The sequence below is a fragment of the Peromyscus leucopus genome, chromosome 2 (genome assembly GCF_004664715.2).
Source record: "Peromyscus leucopus breed LL Stock chromosome 2, UCI_PerLeu_2.1, whole genome shotgun sequence".
NCBI classification, from domain to species: Eukaryota; Metazoa; Chordata; class Mammalia; order Rodentia; family Cricetidae; genus Peromyscus; species Peromyscus leucopus.
The window spans coordinates 145817814-145835026 of record NC_051064.1 but is presented as its reverse complement, the minus strand read 5'-3'; the positions used below and the strand labels follow the sequence as shown (position 1 = coordinate 145835026).

At 53.9% G+C, this 17213-nt stretch overlaps 1 protein-coding gene across 1 annotated transcript; it reads left to right on the top strand.

The window, feature by feature from the left end:
• C2H1orf167 (chromosome 2 C1orf167 homolog) lies at positions 1–14669 on the top strand. Its single transcript, XM_037203355.1, has 13 exons — positions 1–132; positions 1304–1376; positions 2395–3515; positions 3625–3668; positions 4121–4328; positions 4711–4826; positions 6354–6529; positions 7020–7206; positions 8210–8396; positions 8549–8607; positions 13257–13514; positions 14180–14423; positions 14559–14669. Exons 1-13 carry the CDS (start codon positions 130–132, stop codon positions 14667–14669), a joined length of 2787 nt encoding a protein of 928 aa, XP_037059250.1. The 5' UTR covers positions 1–129.
• The last annotated feature ends 2544 nt before the right edge of the window (positions 14670–17213 follow it).

The following is a 17213-nucleotide window of genomic DNA, read 5'->3' as shown; positions in this document are numbered from 1 at the left end:
CACTTAACGTGGTCGTTAGCGGTCCTCTGCGGAGAGCCCCTCCCGGGGCAAACCCGATTGGTTAAAAGAAAGGTCCCAAGGAAGACTGAGGGCAGGTCCAGAAGGGCAGGAAACTGGTAACCCGCTCCTATGGTGAGAAAAGGGAGGATCTGAGTGTCCTTGTGTGGGCGTGGGGGCTAGAGGGCAGGACTTAAAAACGGGAGTGGCAAGCTAGCCTCAGCAGAGCTGCCCAGCTGTAGGACTGTGCAACCGGCCGGTGGCCTTTCTAAACTTCAATAGCCTTGTTTTTTAGAACTGACTGGGAAACAATCTTAGGACTGACTGCGGTGCAGAGTAAACAGCAGAATGCCTGCTCATGGCTGAGCTGGTGTTTAGCGTGGTTCAGTCACTTAACACGTGTGCCAGGCTGTATGTTGCATGTGTGTGTGTGTGTGTAGGCGAGACCATCATCTCTTCAATACACATAGTGATGGTACATACCAGGAGGAACACACGCAGGGCACAGAGAGTAAGGTACTGCCGTGGATAACAGAAGGGCTTGCTATGATGTTTGAGGCAGGACTTAAATACAGGAAGGAGGGAGGAAGAAAAAAAGAAAAAGAAAAAGGCTGGTGGTGTGACTGTAGTGTGCTAGCCTAGCATGCAGAAAAACCCGGGTTTGAGTTCCAGCTCTGCACAGACTAGGCACAGTGGCACAGCCTGTAATCCCAGCACTTGGGAAAGGGGGGTCAGTATCAGCCTTGGCTATACAGAGCAAGTTTGGGGCCAGCCTGATCTATGTGAGAAACTCTCAAAACAGAAGAGCACGTGTTGCTCTTCCAGAGGATCCAGGTTTGCTTCCCAGCACCCACATGATGACTCATGACCTTCTGTAACTCCAGTTCCTGGGGATCTGACATCCTTAGATGGGTGTGGTGGCGCACACCTTTAATCCCAGCACTTGGAAGGCAGACACAGGTGGACTTCTGTGAGTTTGAGGCCAGCCTGGTCTACGTAGTGAGTTACATAGATCCTGCCTCAAAAAGAAAAAAAAATCAAAAAAGAAAATATTACAACAGGAAGGGGAGAAGCTATGTGGGGCAGTAAGCAGAGACCACAAGGGGCCTATGCAGAGAGGGACCATGTCCGGAATAGCTGAGGATATGGCCCAAGGGTATTATAGGGAACAGCACCCTGTGGCCAGGGTATCTTCTTTCTCCACAGAGCCCAACTGCTCCTTTCCCTGTTCCTATGCTGAGAATCTAACCCAGGGCCTCATATATGCCAGGCTAGTGCTCTGCCCCACCCCACCTCTGTCCCACAGCCCATGGAGCCAAGACCTGCCACCAGATACAAGGAGAATGTACCCCCAAAGACTGTGACTGTCCTGGGGCCAGGTAAGAAGCTCACTGAGCCTGGTAAGTCAGTGGCATAGCGTCCTCCCCAATTACCTGCCTAGGACCTTCCTAGCTCTGGAGATTTCCTTCCCAAGATTGGCTCAGATGATATAGCATCATCTCAAGGGAGGGTTCTTGAGAAGGATGGAAAGGTGGGACCTAGGGATGGAAGGGTCCCAAAGGGAAGGATCTTGGGAGGGCACCCACCCCTAAGGGGTCCCTGTGGGGTAGGACCTTAGGATTGCAGGTCTGTGGGCCAGAGTCACTGGAGGGTGAGGCTTTGAGAGTGAGGGATCTCAGGCTATAAGAAGCCTACAGAGCTGGTCCAGCCGAGGGCACAGACAGCCCAAGAACGAATTCAAATTCTAACCCCCCCCCCCTTTTCCCCTTTTGCTTTTTATTTTGTTTTGTTTCGAGACAGGGTTTCTCTGTGTAGCCCTGGCTGTCCTAGAACTCACTCTGTAGACCAGACTGGCCTCGCACTCACAGAGATCCGCCTGCCTCTGCCTCCCGAGTGAGTGCTGGGATTAAAGGCGTGCGCCACCACCGCCCAGCCAAATTCTGATTTTATGCCTGGATCAGTTGGGGTTACTGGAGGGGAGCCAGGGGTACCAGTAAGGGGTGGGAGTGTTCTGAGTGACCCCTGGGCAGACTGTGAGCTGGTCACCTTTTACTCTTTCCTCTTCTCTCTTTACCCCCTCTCAGTCGGTTACCCCTGTTGCCAAAGCCCTCTATACACCCTGGGCCCTGCTACAGACAGCCCCCATCAGGCTCCCCTCTGCCCCTCTTCTTCCGTGCTCTGTGTAGCCAGGCCTCATGTCAAATCATGTCACCACATGGCTCCGAGGCCCTGGGGCCTGGCCTGCACATTGGCTCCCTCAGGGTCGTGGAGCTGAAGTCCTGACTCCCTCCCACCTGGAACCCTGCCATACCCCAGCTCTGAGGCCTGGATACCCATTTGTCTTACCCGAGAGCCATCACCTGGCTCCCAGGATGCGGCTGTCTCCCTTTCTTCTAGAACTGAAGAGCCCTTGGAAGAACCTGGACATCAGCCTGGGGAGTGGAGGAGGCCGGAGGAGGCCCATATGCCAGGCCACCACATACTCCCAAGGCTCAGTGCTATGCCAGAAACCCTACCAAGTCCAAAGTAATCTGGCCAGCCCTCGTCCCTGCCTGGCCCTTGCCCTGAAGGACACAACTGGCCAACCAGGTGACACAGGGCTCTGGCAGCAGAGTAACCTGCAGCTTCCAGCAGGAAGGTCCCAGGGGAGGACCCGAGAGTCCTTTGCACAGCAGAGTAACCTGTGCTTCCAAAGGACCGCTAGCCCCCATCTGCAGAAGAGCTGCCTGTCACCAACTGACCCATCCTCCCACCAGAGGCAGACACACCAGGTCACAGACACCCCCTGCTTGGACTTGAGACTCCCTGGGGGCTTGAAACCTCTTGATGGGTGCACATGGCCTGACCACAGTCCCTGCTATGGTCCAGGGAGCTGGGCACCCAGGCTTGTGGGGCAGCCCCTCACCTTGGAGGACCTATCTGTCTCTGCCCACAGCCAGTCTTGGGCCCATTTCCATTCTGCATGCAGCACTGACCACAGGCTGCTGGACTCCATCCATCACCTAGAGCCTGAGGCAACCTGTTCAAGGAGCCAGACATCCCAGGAGTACCCAGGCCCCACACAGAGGGGGCCCCACACTGGTGGTAGCCAGTCAACCCCTGCCCAACCTTGGCCCAGCCACCCCAGGGAAAGTGTAAGCCTCCTGGAGACTCTTGGGGTCCAAGCTAGACTCTCAGAGTCCCCTCTGTACAAACCCCTGTCACACGAGGCCATTCCCACTCTGGGGACGTTGGCTGGGGATTTCTCTGACCCAGACCAGGAGGTCCTTTCTACCCAGCACCTTGGGGCAAGAGAGAGAGGCTCCCCAGGCCTTCCATATAACCAGAGGAACAGAGGGCACTTCAGGGTCACACGAGAGGCAGGTAGCAGAGAGGCCAGACCTGAATCTCCAACCTTCTTCAGTGTCCTGCCTGGGCAGGAAGGAAGAGAGAAGGCCCCACCGGAAAAGGCAGGCAGGGATGGGAAGAAGATGGCCTCCTGCCCATCAAATGGAGCCCCAGCTCAGAATACTCCGCAGGTAAAGGCCCCGGGATGCAGGGGTGGGGGCACTCCCAGAAGAAGGGCTTGGCTGGAGTTGTCACTCCTGCTCTTTAGCCTGAGAACTGCCATGGCTTTTGTTTCTGCAGAACAAGGCTCAAAGCACTGGGAGCTCAGATCCCCAGGCAGCTTGGTGAGGCCCTGCTGTAAGGGAGCGGGGGTAGGGTGGGGGACCGCTCCAGGACAGCTCCTGACCCGTCTGCCTGTGCCATAGGGACTTGATAGAGATAGACATCTCCTGGCAGAGCCTCAGCGGGATTTCAGAACTGTCTTCACGCTGTCCCTCATGAGAAACCAGGGACAAGTTCTACACCCCTGGGTTTGGATCACTGGGAATTGTAGACATCAGTGTAGTGGGGAAATTCTCCTCTCTCCTGGACCTTCTTGCTTGGGGAGTCCGGGGTGTGTGTGTGTGTGTGTGTGTGTGTGTGTGTGTGTGTGTGTGTGACTTTAAGTCCAGGGATCAGCAAAGAGATCTCTGCTTTGGAAGGGGGAATCACCTTCACAATTAATAGAAAAGTCGCATGGGATCCTAGGGAGCTGAGAGTTGTGTCTATCCCCTCATCAGTCCCGCTCTGTCCCCAGCCAGAAGCTGCTGTCCAGAAGTTTCAGAGCCTGGAGGCACTTGTCACAGAGGCGCCAGGCAGCAGCTAAGGCCATAGCTCTGAGCCACAGGCAGCTGGTTCGAAAGAGCCTCAGAGTCCTGCGCTGGGTCCTACAGCTCCAGGAGGCCCGATTGGAGGCAGCATGCGATCAACATGCGGATACCCTGCTGGCTTGGAGCTTCCAAAAGGTCTGTATTCTCTAGGTTGGGGCTTGGGGGCAATGCCATGGCTCCGGTATGTCTGAGAGGAAGCTGCATCTACTGAGAGGGCATCTGCTGGGCCCAGGTTGCAGCTCATGACTGATCTCTCCAGCTCCTTGTCTGCTGTTTTATATTAGTGATTTGCTAGCTTGGCCTGAGAGGATGTGTGGGTGTTCTTCCTCCTTGGGTGCTGAGTGAGGGTAGAAGGTTTACTTCCAAAGGAGAGTTTTGTCTCTTGGAATTCCTGCTACATTCCATCATTCCTGAGGAAATGGGGTAGCGTTAGGTTAGGACCGGAGCTTTGGTGGCAGACGGGAGTCTCATTCCAGGCCTCAGCTGGCATCCTTCTGCCCCTTGTCTTTTGACGCAGCTCTTGCAGCAGAAACAGGAGCCACCCTTCACCCAGGCTGCATCACCATTCCTTGCTTCTAGGGGAAGCCCTTCCTTAGGAAGAAAAGTAGCCACTGACCTTGCCTGGAAATGCAGGTGAGCTTGGACACCAAGACTGGGCAACGTGGCCTAGGCAGCTGGTGGCCTACTCCCCCACCCCCCACCCCCCCACCCCCCACCCCGCCCTGCCCCTGCCTACCAGCTTCTTTCACAGAGAACCAGGATGAGGACAGAGATTTGGACAAAAACATGCCAGTCATGACACCATTGATAATTATAGAAGAGGCACAGTTAGGGCCTATGTACCCATGTGGTAAGCTGTTGAGTAACCAGCCAATATAATGTTTGTTTTTATTTATATTTTATACTTATTTTTATTTATGTGTGTGTGTGTGTGCTTGCATGATTGTATGTACACACATGCATGCAAGGTTCCCAGGGTCCAGAAGAAGGCAGTGGGTCCCCTGGATCTGGAGTTACAGGTGGTTTGTGAGCTGACAGATGTGGGTGCTGGGAACTGAACCCTGGCTCTGCAAAAACAGCCAGTGCTCTTAACCACTGAGCCATCTCTCTAGGTCCCATAACACCTTTTTAATCTGTGGGCCTTTTTTTGATTCTATACGCCCATGTTGATCCACCCCCCACAGCCCCCCCCCCCCCCGCAAGCATGCACGAGCGCGCGCACACATGTTACACACACACACACACACACACACACACACACACACACACACACGTGCACACAAGAGCTTTTGACACTGGAAGTGACCTAGGGACCTAGACATGGTGAGTGACATGGAGGATGAATCGTTAATGGTGGGGGGATTCGAGGACCAGGGTACCACACAAAGGGAACGGAGTATGCAAGGGCCTTAGTGACAGCCTAAAGAGCCAGTGGAGCAGTGAAAACTCATAGTCCCAGCTATTCAGGAGGCTGAGGCAGGAGGATTGCTTGAGTCCAGGAAATCAAGGTCATGTTAGGCAATGCAGAGAGACCAAAGACATTAAAGAGAAAGCCAGCTCTGGGCAGTGGTGGTGGTGAACAACTTTAGTCCCAGCTCTCAGGAGGCAGAGACAGGCGGATCTCTGAGTTTGAGGCCAGCCTGGTCTACAGAGCAAGTTCCAGGACAGCCAGAGCTACACTGAGAAACCCTGTCTTGAAAAATGAAACAAAACAAACAAATAAACCGAAAACCCAGCAATAATGAGCAGCTAAGCCCCCCCCACACACACCCCACCCCCGCAATGTTTTGAGACTGGTGGAAAAGGCGTTCTAGGTCAGGTCCCATGTAGCTTGGGAAGGAGTTGAGATTTTATTCTAGGGGCAAAGGGGACCCCCAGGAGGCCAAGCAGGCCCTTAAGCTAATTGGACTCACAATGAGGGAAACATCACTCTGGTCACTGAGTTGGAACCACCAGAATGAGTGAGGCAGGGGTGGATGTGGGAGGCCAGGTGGAAGGATGCTGGGGCCTCCAGGTACTCGGGGATGACATCCGTGGCCTGAGCAGACAGATGAGGAACAGAGGCTCGGAAAGGCGAAGGCCGGGGCCACTGAAGTATGTGCGTGGCAGGAGGCGGGTGGCTGCCGGTGCTGCCAAAGGCAATTTCCCTTCGTTCTCTAGGTGCTTTAGGGCCTGGCAACGGTTCGTGCAGAGAGGGGCCCAGTGCAGGAGACACGCGGCCCACCAACGGGTGCGGGTCCTGAGGACGTGCCTGGGACGGTGGGTGGAGTTGAGGCAGCTCCAGGCCTCAGATGTGGCAAAAGTGACTCAGTTGGCCCTCTACCGGCGGAAGGCGGGTGAGCCAGTGACAGACACGGGTGTGTGTGTGTGTGTGTGTGTGTGTGTGTGTGTTCCCTCCAACCAGAGCCCCAGTTAATTAAGCTCCGGGGCCCAGTGAAACTCATGAATATTACAATGGGAAAGGACTGAGGTGGGCCTTTGCGGGGGCGAGGCTTGCCAGTGCTAGAGGTCTGGGAGGGGTCTCCAGAGGGAGTAGGCCTTGGCTGGGCTGCGTCCTTGTCTCCAGCTAAGCTGTTCTGGGCATGGGACTATTCTGGCTTAGTGTTGAAAGCGTGTGGTCCTCTGCTCCGGGAACTCCCTAGTCTGCTGGAGGGGACATGTAGTCCCTTCCCGCGCTGGGGAAGATGGGAACTTGAGGCAGCCTTGCGGGAGGAGCATGTGGAGGACACAGGAGGGCAGTGCTCATGCTGGGGAGGCCTAGGAGGCCTGAGGCTGCAGCTGCTTGTTTGTGAACAGCAGCTTAACCACTTCCTGCCTTCTTCCCAGGGAATAAGGCCCTCAACGTCTTAGTCCCAGGAACTGCCACCACTCATTGCCTGGAGACAGTGGTCCAGGCCCAGGAACTACCCAGGGAGCCAGATCGGTGCTCCCTGTGGGAAGCCTGCCAAAAGCTGGCTCTGCAGCGGGCCCTGCTGCTCTGGAGGACGCGACTCTACCAGCACCAGCAAGCCGCGTAGGTGTCCAGAAGCTGATGACACCCGGTCAGCCCTGGGCACGATGTGGATACATGACCCTTCAGGACCTAGTCAACATCCCCAGCCTTCCCACCGCCTTGGCAGGAGGCCCGATGTGATACATTGTGTCTCCCAGCAGGTATCAGGCCCTGGGAAGTGGCAGTGGAACACGGAGACAGTGACCAAGCAGAAAGCTGCTGGGGACACTTTTTCCCAGCTGCCTTTGCAAGCATTCTGAGCCCAGGCTGCTGACGCTGTGGGGCGGGAGGCTGGGGTCATCAGGAGCCAGCTTCTAGACTAGACTGTCAGGGAGAATGAGCCAGCGGTCACAGAGCTAAGAATTCTGTTTTAACAGGACGGTGGTGGCAGGCACGCTCTTTTAATCCCAGCACTTGGGAGGCAGAGGCAGGTGGATCTCTGTGAGTTCGAGGCCAGCCTGGTCTACAGAGCAAGATCCAGGGCAGTCAGGGCTACACAGAGAAACCCTGTCCGCCCCCCCACAAAAAAAAGAAAGAAAGAAAGGAAAGAGAATTCTGTTGTAGCAAGCATGGTGGCACATAGTTCTGGATGACTAAAAAATACTGGCAATCCTCCTGCCTCAGCTTCCTGATTCACGTTGGGGTTTATAATCGTGAACTGGTATTCCTGGCTTGTGTTTGATTGTTTCTGTTTTTGTTTCATTTTGCTTTGCTCTGTTTTTTAGGAAAAGTGGTTTTTCTTTTTCTTTTTGTTTTGTTTTAACTGAGTTGCCCACTAGAGGGCAGTGGGCTGGGCTGTCACTGGAGTGACTTGTTTGTCTTTGGTGGTACCCGGCATCAGGTTCTCAGACTCATGCACACTTAGCAAGCGGTCCCCCGCTGAGCTATGACGTCATTTCTTAAAGCGCTGAGTGATCCATTGGTTTCAGCTGGTCAAGGCCTTCCAGCTGGGCCCTCTCACAGCAGGCCTGCCCGAGTCGTGGGTGGTGGGAGTCCCAGAGACTCACCTGCCCTCCTCCCCTAGCTCCTTTTTTCAGGGCCTGCAGAAGAGGGCTCTGCAGTACATCCTGAGGCTGTGGCGCTTGAGGGTCTGGGGTCCGGACCCTCCCTCGAGCAGCATGGAGACCATGTTAGCCCTGGAGCCCTGGGGCGACAGGCCAGGAGGGGAGACCTGGCTGGACTGCAGAAGATCAGGAGGGTCACTGGAAAAGGTGAGGGGCTGGAGTGGGGTAGAGATAGGGGGGGACCCAGGACTCACCCCTTAGCCCCAGCTTCCCAGGGCCCCCACCCTCCTGGAGACCTTCCTGATGGGCATCCTGTGGGCAGCCAGGTGGCAGGACAGGCTGTGCCTCTTCCCTGGCAGGTGCGGATCCAGCAGACTCAGGGCGCAGTGAGGTTGTACTGGCGGACCCTCCAGAGGCGGTAGGAACCCCTCCCCAGGAAGGGAGAGCCTTGTTGTCCACTGTACAGTGAAGCCATTGTTTCCCGACTGCTCCTCCCGCCCATCCTGGGCCTTCCCAGCAGCAGCCGTGGAGTCTGCATCTCAGTCAGCTCACATCCCAGTCAGCATGGCCCCCAGAATCAGGGCCATTCAACTTCTCATGTCCTCCTGCCCTTTCCAGCTGTGAGGGTGGGAGTTGGGGCAAGATACTCTGTAGTGTATTTCTCTCCAGATGTTCTCACAGGGCAGGGCTTGAGAAGGGACTTGCTTTGTGCCTCTGGCTGTGTGATCTGGGACAAGTTACTTGACTTCTCTGTGCCTCTGCTTCCCTATCTGTAAAATGAGGACAGTTATAGTATTGACTCCGATGGCTGAGCACTGGACTTGGCATTGGAGGTTAAGGATCCTTTTCTAGTCCCATCATCTGTCATTGTGTCCTTTGGAACGCCCTGGACCCCTCTAATCCCCAGCAACCCATCCTCTCCTTGATTGGAACTGGGAAAAGACCTGCCTGGGCTATACCTGTTGCTGAGAGGAGGATGGAAGAGAAGCAGAGAGCAAGGCTAACCCAGCAACTGTGCTTAGATTGGACATTCCCCTTCCTTCCCAGTGTCCTCCTCAGCTGGAGCCACTGACTGCGGCTCGAGGGCCCTGGAGAGAGCTAGATGCTCACTGGGCCTGGGATCAGAGCTGCAGGGCTGGGATGGGTGTGTGGTGGCAGCCGCTGGTACAGTGATGGGCAGTGCAGAAGAGAGTCCAGGAGCAGGGCCCGGGACTGGTGTGAGTGGCCCTCAGCCTCTGGGTCTCCTGCTAGCAGAGTGAGGCAAGGAATGGGTGGGACATGAGAAGAGAAGGCCAGGGTCCCTTGGTGACACTCTGAGTTCCACAGCCCTCTCAGAGCCCAGAGCTTGGATCACATCAAGGACTGGGTGGTAGAGGGAGGCCTGTGACCAGGTCTTTGTTTTTCTGTCTTCTTCTGTGTGGATCTTAAGCCACTTAAGCACTCTCTGCTCCGTTATCTGTGAAACAAGCGTAATAGTGCACATGCTTCATGGGGTGACTTGGGACAAACTCCAGGCTAGAACATCAGCACCCCTTCTCCTCACCCCTGTCACCTCCGCTTTGCCTGGCCTCCAGGAGTTGCTGGCCTGAGCTCTGAGGTCGAGGAGGACGGAGTCCTGGTGCTTTCGGGGCCGTGATGCTAGTTAGGCAGAAGAGTGCTGAGCCAGCAGCCTGGAGGGGAGCTTGTCTGGGGAAGGAGGGGCTGAGTCCTGGCTAGCTTCCCAGGATCCTGGCTCAGCAGAAAGGAGGACCTTTCTCTTTGTATTCAGTTTGGCCCCAGCCAAGTCACATCTGCAGGGAGCCTCCTTGCTGGGCAGCAAATAGCCCCAACACTTGAACATTTTGTGTAACTAATTAACTTCAATTCTGGGGATGGAATCCAAGGTCTTGGCGTGCTGGGCAAGCGCTCCAGTCTACCACTGAGCCACACTCCCAGCCCCTACGTACAGCTTTGTTTTAATTATTGAATTAGTTAATTGGTTGTGTGTGTGTGTGCCACAGCTCTTGTGTGGACATCAGACGACAACTTACAAGAGTCGATGTTCTACATCGTGTGTCTGAGTCCAGGAGATTTAACTCAGGTTGTCGGCAGCAAATGTCCTTACTGAAAAAATGAACGGCGCTGGTTGTTCGGCCAAAGAATCACGAGCCATGGTTACCAGAGTTAGAATGGGCTTTATTAGAGAGAAGAGGGGATAGGACAGGAGAAGCCAGGCCTGGCGGAGAGGAAACAGAAAGAGAGGTGCAGAGAGAGGGTGTGGGGGTCCGTGCGTGGCTTTTTAAGGCGGGGACGCAGTCACCCACTGATGACGTAAGGCATTAAACCTGGAAGAGTGAGAGCAGGATCCTTACACTTACCCACTGAGACATTATGCCAGTCCCCTGCTTATAGTTTTTTTTCTGTTTTTTTTTTTTTTTTTTTTTTTTTTTTTGGGGGGGGGGGGTGTTGTTTTTCGAGACAGGGTTTCTCTGGGTAGTCCTGGCTGTCCTGGATCTCACTCTGTAGACCAGGCTGGCCTTGAACTCACAGAGATCTGCTTGCCTCTGCTTCCCAAGTGCTGGGATTAAAGGGGTGCGCCACCACCGCCCAGCAAGCCCTGCTCCCTGCTTACAGTTTTAAGCCACAGACTTTTAGCATCTCATGGTGTCAACAGAGCCAGAGGGAGTCCAGTGGCTTAAGGGGCCCCTCTGTTTCCTTTTCTCCCATGAGGCTGCAGTGAGGGGTCACCCAGGGCTGGAACTACTTCTGAAAGCTCTGTGGAGGCCAGGCACCCACTTCTAAGCTCCCTTGTGGGGATGCTGATAAGTCTTACCACAGGGCATCCCTGCAGAACCTGCTCATGCAGGATGAGCAGTCCAAGAGGCAGTGAGAGTGTGTGCCTGAACTAGAAAGTCCTTTCTCATATGTACATGCATATGCCAAGGGCAACCAAGTGGAGGTCAGAGGGAGTTGGTTCTCACCACTCACCATATGGATCCTGGGAACGGAACTCAGGAATTGAATCTCAGCAGCAAATGCTTTTACTTACTGAGTCAGTTTGCTGGCTCATTGGAGACCATTTTCAGTGTCCTCTATGCCCACCAGTTTTGGTAATGAACTGTTAGGTGGGATTTGATCATCTTAGAAAGCTGAGGTCCTGACCCCTGGGGACAGCTGCTTCTCCAGCTCAGTACTTGTCCATCGGGACGAAACGTTAAATTTTAGAGTTTTTAGAGAGAAAATGGAAATCTAAATTTTTAAAAAAGATTTTATTTTTAATCATGTATGTACATGTGTATTTGTGTGGATATATGCCATGTGCACGCTGGTGCCCTCAGAGACTAGAGGCATTGAATCCCCTGACGTTTGAGGCAGTTGTGAGCCACCTGATGTGGGTGCTGGGAATGGAACTCTGGCCTCTGGAAAAGTAATCCACGCTCTCACTGCTGAATGTCTCTCTAGCCCCTGGAAGTCTAGATTTTAAAGTTTACTATTGTTTTTTTCTGGAGACAGGGTCTCTTGTGGCCAAAACTCATCTCCAATTTGCTGTGTAGCTGACTGTGGATAACTTTGAACTCTTGGATCCTCCTACATTGAACTTACTTTCTTTCTTTCTTTTTTTTTTTTTTTTTTTTTTTTTTTTTTTTTTTTTTTTTTTTTTTTTTTTCTTTTTCTTTTTCTTTTTTTTTTTTTTGAGACAGGGTTTCTCTGTGTAGCTTTACACCTTTCCTGGAACTTGCTTTGTAGACCAGGCTGGCCTTGAACTCACAGAGATCTGCCTTCCTCTGCCTCCCGAGTGCTGGAATTAAAGGCGTGCGCCACCACTGCCCTGCTTTTTTTTTTTTTTTTTTTTTTTTTTTGGATACATCAAAACTTTCAAGTGCTGGGATTATAGTCCTGAGACACCAGGCCTGAATTGCACAATACTGGGGATCAAACCCAGGCCTTCAGACATACAAGACAAAGCATTTCCCAACGGAGTTATACCCCTCAGCCCCTAGATTTTTAAAACTCTTGAGTTCTTCTAATGCCTAAGCATTGTCTTCAACAAAAAGACAATTTGAGGCTGGGAATGGCATCCACTGGGGAGTGTGTGTTTAGCGTGGGTGACACTACATTCTGGGTTCAGTTCCCAGCACTAATAAAAAACAAAACAATTCCAAAACAAACAGAAATGCCTCAACTACCTGAATGCAAAGTCTGGTGACCAAAGGCATTTTAGCTAGCAGATAGTACAGGGCAGAGGGCTGGCTGAGCAGGGTGCAGGGGAGAGGCTGGGGGAGTCCCGAGTGGCACCAGGACGGCAGCTTCTCCATGAACAGTATCAGAGGTGGGGCAAGTCCGCCTCCAGGCTCTGCAGAGGGCCGTGTTTGGGGCTGGCAGCAGGCGGTAGCTTGGACTGGCACGGAGATGCCTTCGGACCTGGGGGCTTGACTGAAGACTGGGCGGGAGGGCTCTGTCGTCACCACTTGGTAAAGGCAGGGAGCCCAGGGCCATAAAAAGCTCTGGGATTCTGACTGGAGGCCTGGGACCTAGGTGAGGTGGGGACCTGAAGAGAGTTGACCTCAGCCAGAGGCGGTGGTCAGCAGCCTCTCATTACATTTGGGATTGATGACAAGCCTCACAGTCTACCTCCTGACCAGACCAGTCCTGTGACTTCACAGGCCAGTGAAGGTGACAGAGATGTTTTCTTCAGCTGTGAGGAGGTCCAGGTCCTCAATCCTCTTACAGTGGCCAGAAGAGGGTGAAATCATGTAGCCTAGGCTGGCCTCCACTATGTAGCCAAGGATAACTTTGAATCTTGATCCTCTTGCCTCCATATCAGGGGTGCTGGGCTTATGGGCATATGCCACCATGCCTAGTTTATTTGGTGCTAGAGATTGAACCCAAGGCTTTGTGCATGTTAGGAAAGCACTTTACCAACTGAGTTAGATCCCCAGCCCTTGGTCTTTCAAGCCTAGGCTAGCCCCAGAGATCCTCCTGTTTCAGTGCTGAGTTCACAGGCATGTCTGCAGGTATCACTTGGAATCAACACAACACCCAACTGAGGGCTGACCTGTGACCCTCCCCACCCCGCCCCCTTTGCAGCTATTTCCAGACCTGGTGTGAGCGCCTGAGGAACACAGGAGTGTCCCAGGACCAGCATCAAGTCTTCCAGGACGACCTGAGAAAAGACATGGAGGCCACACTTGCTGGCTCACAGGAGGCCTGCAGAGCAGCGCCCCCAGCACAGGCTCACCACTGTGTGGCCCAGGCTTCTGTCCTGGGCTGGAGAAGCTTTCTGCAGCAGAGTGGCGCTAACAGGCAGCTGAGGAAGGCCCAGACCCAGCAGGCTTTTGTGGTATGGTGAGTCTCCCTGGGGCAGTGCTGTGTGGCCCAGCAACGGTCAGGAAGGAGAGCACAAGTCCTGACCCCCAATCCAGGTGGCCCTGTGCTGGGTCCTGTGGATGCATGAGTCCTACCTAGGCCAGGGCCACCAAGCTCATGCTGTCCGGCACCTGACAACCAGGTGAGTGCCCAAGGCCCGAGGGCAACCTCATACCATGCTTCCAGCTCAGGTTTTGAACTTGGTTTTGGTAAGGGTGGAGCATATTGGGCGGCTGAGTGGTGCCTGCTGAGTGTCTGGGGGCAGGAGGGTAGAGACATCTTGATCTTTGGAGTGGGTCCCGGTTCTGCCACTTTCTAGTGTGACCCACCCTTGGAAAAGCTTCTGACATTAACTGCCTTGCCTTGCAGCCCTGCCAAGTGTGCGCGTGTGCTCAACACAATAAATGGGCAGCGCATTGGCATCTTCCCAGAGGAGGGGAACAGAACATAGCTGTTAGTTAGGACTGCCCTCTCTGTCCCTTTAAACAGGATGCTTGCCCCGATATGTGTGATAGTTCTATCCACTTCTGATGCACATTTGGTGGATTATCCAGAATAGGGATGGGTGGGGGCCCAGGCCTGGGCATTTGTCTTTTGCAGAGCCCTAGAATCCTGGCTCTAATGGGCACCTCCTTCTTCTCCAGGGTCCTAGAGGTCTGGATTCGGTTAGCAGCCCAGGCTCATGTCCAACGAGCTGATATCACCCAATGCTGGCAGAGGCTTCAGTGTCTCCTTAGGACCCACTGGGTTCAGGGGCAGTCGACTCTGTTGAGACAGGGGCTGGAGCCACAGACCCAGGCACAGGGCATGGACTTCGGGCACTGGCTAAGGCTGGCCAGCAGAGGACACCTCCTGCGCCTGATGGACACCCCAAACTTTTTGATACAGGTGAGGTGAGCCCAGGCGTGCGTGTGTGTATGTGTTGGGGAGGAGTTATTTCCCCGGTCTTAAAATCAGCAGGTTTCTGCCAATGATGGGATTGTGGCTCTAGCAGCAAATAGACTTAGACACCACCCAAACCAGCTCTGGATGGCCAGCGATATGCTGGAGGCAGGAGGACCCATCGACCCATCAGCAAACCTCTTGAGTGACAGCCTGGTGCCAGTCTGGTTACAAAGGCTCTTTGTCTATTAATGGCACAGACACAGACTTTTTAAACAGTGTTTATGGCTGGGCATAGTGGTATATGACTCCAATCCCAGCACTAGGAAAGCAGAGGCAGACAAATCTCTGTGAGTTGGAAGTCAGCCAGGGCTACATAGTGAAACACTATTTCAACAAACAAACAAACAAACAAACAAATTAATAATAATAATAATAATGTATTTGTGGGTCAGCAGGGTGGCTGGGCAGGGAAAGGTGCTCACCATGCCAGCCCAGTGACTTGATTTGATCCTCAGAACTGATGTACCGGTGGAAGGAGATAATAAACTCCACAAAGTTGTCCTCTGGCCCCCCACCTTGTATACCAAGGTATGCATGCCCCCTCCCTACACTTACCACACACACACACAAGTCTTTAAAAAGATAGATATATGGAGACAGCAGCAATTTTAGTTTTATTGGAAAAAAAATGAAATGTGCCCATTACAGAAAATAAAGTAGAAAGTAGGTTTTTATTTTTGTATAAAAATGGGACCCGGAAGTCCTTAGCTCTGACATAACAATGAGGGGCTTATGGCCTGGCAGGAGAGAAGAGGGCCTCACAAATGCCTGCTGGGGGCAAGAAACGGCCCTGCCTAGCAGTCTGGAGATGTAGCAGAGGGACCAGCGGGTGATCCTGACAGGCCGGGCAGTGTTCCTAAGGACTGGGCATCGCCAGGAGTCCTGCCTCAGATTGCCAGAAACAGCCTAAGAAAATCACCCAAGTGGCTTTTGCCTTTTAAATGGAATTGCCATAGTGTTGCTGGGTTTCAGCACTCCAGGTATGGGCCTAGGGCAAAGGCAGGTTATAGGGTCTCATGCTTTTACTTGTAGATTTTCAGGGCTTAGTAGACCCAGCCTCTTGAGTAGTGAAATTTCACAGGGACACTGCCACCCTTTAAAAGTACACATACTTCATCCTCGCAGTAATGGCCAGGTTCCCATACACTGTGCTCTCGTACACTGGGGCTTCTAGAAATAAAGCAGACACCAAGAATGGTACCCAAGGCCCTCCTCTTTACCACAGGCACACCCACAAGGTAGCCCTCACCTGGCAACATGTGCAGGCGGTGAGCCATCCTGCGGTGGCAGGGAGTCACCCATATATGTTGTATTCGTTGGGAGCTCAGACCTCAGGCCACATCTGAGAGGGAAGGCTTCAGCAGTGTCCTAAAGCTTAAGTCAGGAGTATAACTTAGCTCTCAGGGATGGCCTGAGCTCCACCACAGGGCAGCTATCATTGGGCCAGTCTCTGCTTAGATGTCTTCAGCCAGATGGAGAATGGTCAGAGGCAGCACAAGCCATGTACTAGTTAGTGGCTTGCCTCCTCTGGGGGTCTTGGAACTCCTGGGAGAAACACCCCCCTTTGCACACAGGGGGCAGGAATCCCTCCTGGTCAGCAGGCTCAAGCCACTGCCTTTGATCCTTGCTCCCCTGCTGTTCCCTCAGACCCACAGCTGCTGGACACCTGTTCTACGGTATGTGTTGCCCAGCCTGGCACGGCAGCATGGAAGAGGCACACAGAGGACCCCATCCTGTGCTCTGAGTAAGGAGCTGAGTCCCTGTCTTGGCCCTCAGGCCAAGCCCTGTGGATCACTGCCCCTGTTCACAGCTGTCTGGACCATTCCCTTCTGCTGCCATCAGCTGCTCGGGCCAGCCCACCACCTGGAGACCCGAGGGTGGCCACTGCTCTCCCAAACCAAGGCATTGTCCTCCCTTGACACACTTCTCCTCTCCAGGTGACAGAGAGAGACCCCTCTGCCCAACCTTCCAGTTCTGGCTGCCACTGCCTGCATGGGCACAGCTCCCTACAGGACTAGGCGAGCTCTGCAGCTCTGAGACCAGGGCCCTCCAGGGCCAAGGCGAGGCTCCCCAAAGGTGGCTAGGGCAGGATCAACTTTGTATGTGCATGGGGGAGGGGTGGTCCTCTCAGGCCAGTGACTGGGTGACCCCAGCAAGATGGCTCTGGGGCTCTTGCTCTTCACCTTGTAGAGGTTGTGATGTTCTTGGCCTGCAGGAATAGGTACCTACAGTGTTGGCAGTTCCAGGCTTCCCAACAGGCCAGGTGCCTGGCAAGGGCATGGCAGCGCTGGGTAGATGTTCACTGGCTGGAGCAGCTGTCTCGGACCCTGGTAGGTAGGCTTAGTTCCTCTCCACCCTGCAGAGGCCCTGGGAGCAACTTCTCTCTCATTCACTCATCCCTTGGCAAACTCTAGACACTAACTGTGTCTCACTGTGGTCTCTGGACTAAAGTCCAAGGCCTTAGGGATGGGGCTCAGGGGTCCTTGTCTGCTAACATCTCCTAGACGATGGCCCCTTGTCACATCCCTTTCACCCTGGGATGGCAGAAGTAGAAGGACCAGGGCTGCCAGGATGGCAGAGGGTCTTTCTGTCAACTCTCTCTGTAGCTCAGACAATGGCACCTGGACCAGGCCTGGAGGACATGGCGGAAAAAGGTCCTTCAGCTGCAGGTGGCCCGACGGCTGCACCAGCAGGAAGACATCTGGGTCCTTTCCCAGGTGGCTCTACCCCCTT

Bases quoted from the DNA above. Each gene is read 5' to 3' on its own strand.
- C2H1orf167 (XM_037203355.1), top strand. The intron at 1,377-2,394 runs GTAAGAAGCTCA...CCTTTCTTCTAG, and splicing joins TGTGACTGTCCTGGGGCCAG to AACTGAAGAGCCCTTGGAAG. The intron at 8,608-13,256 runs GTAGGAACCCCT...CCCCCTTTGCAG, and splicing joins TGGCGGACCCTCCAGAGGCG to CTATTTCCAGACCTGGTGTG.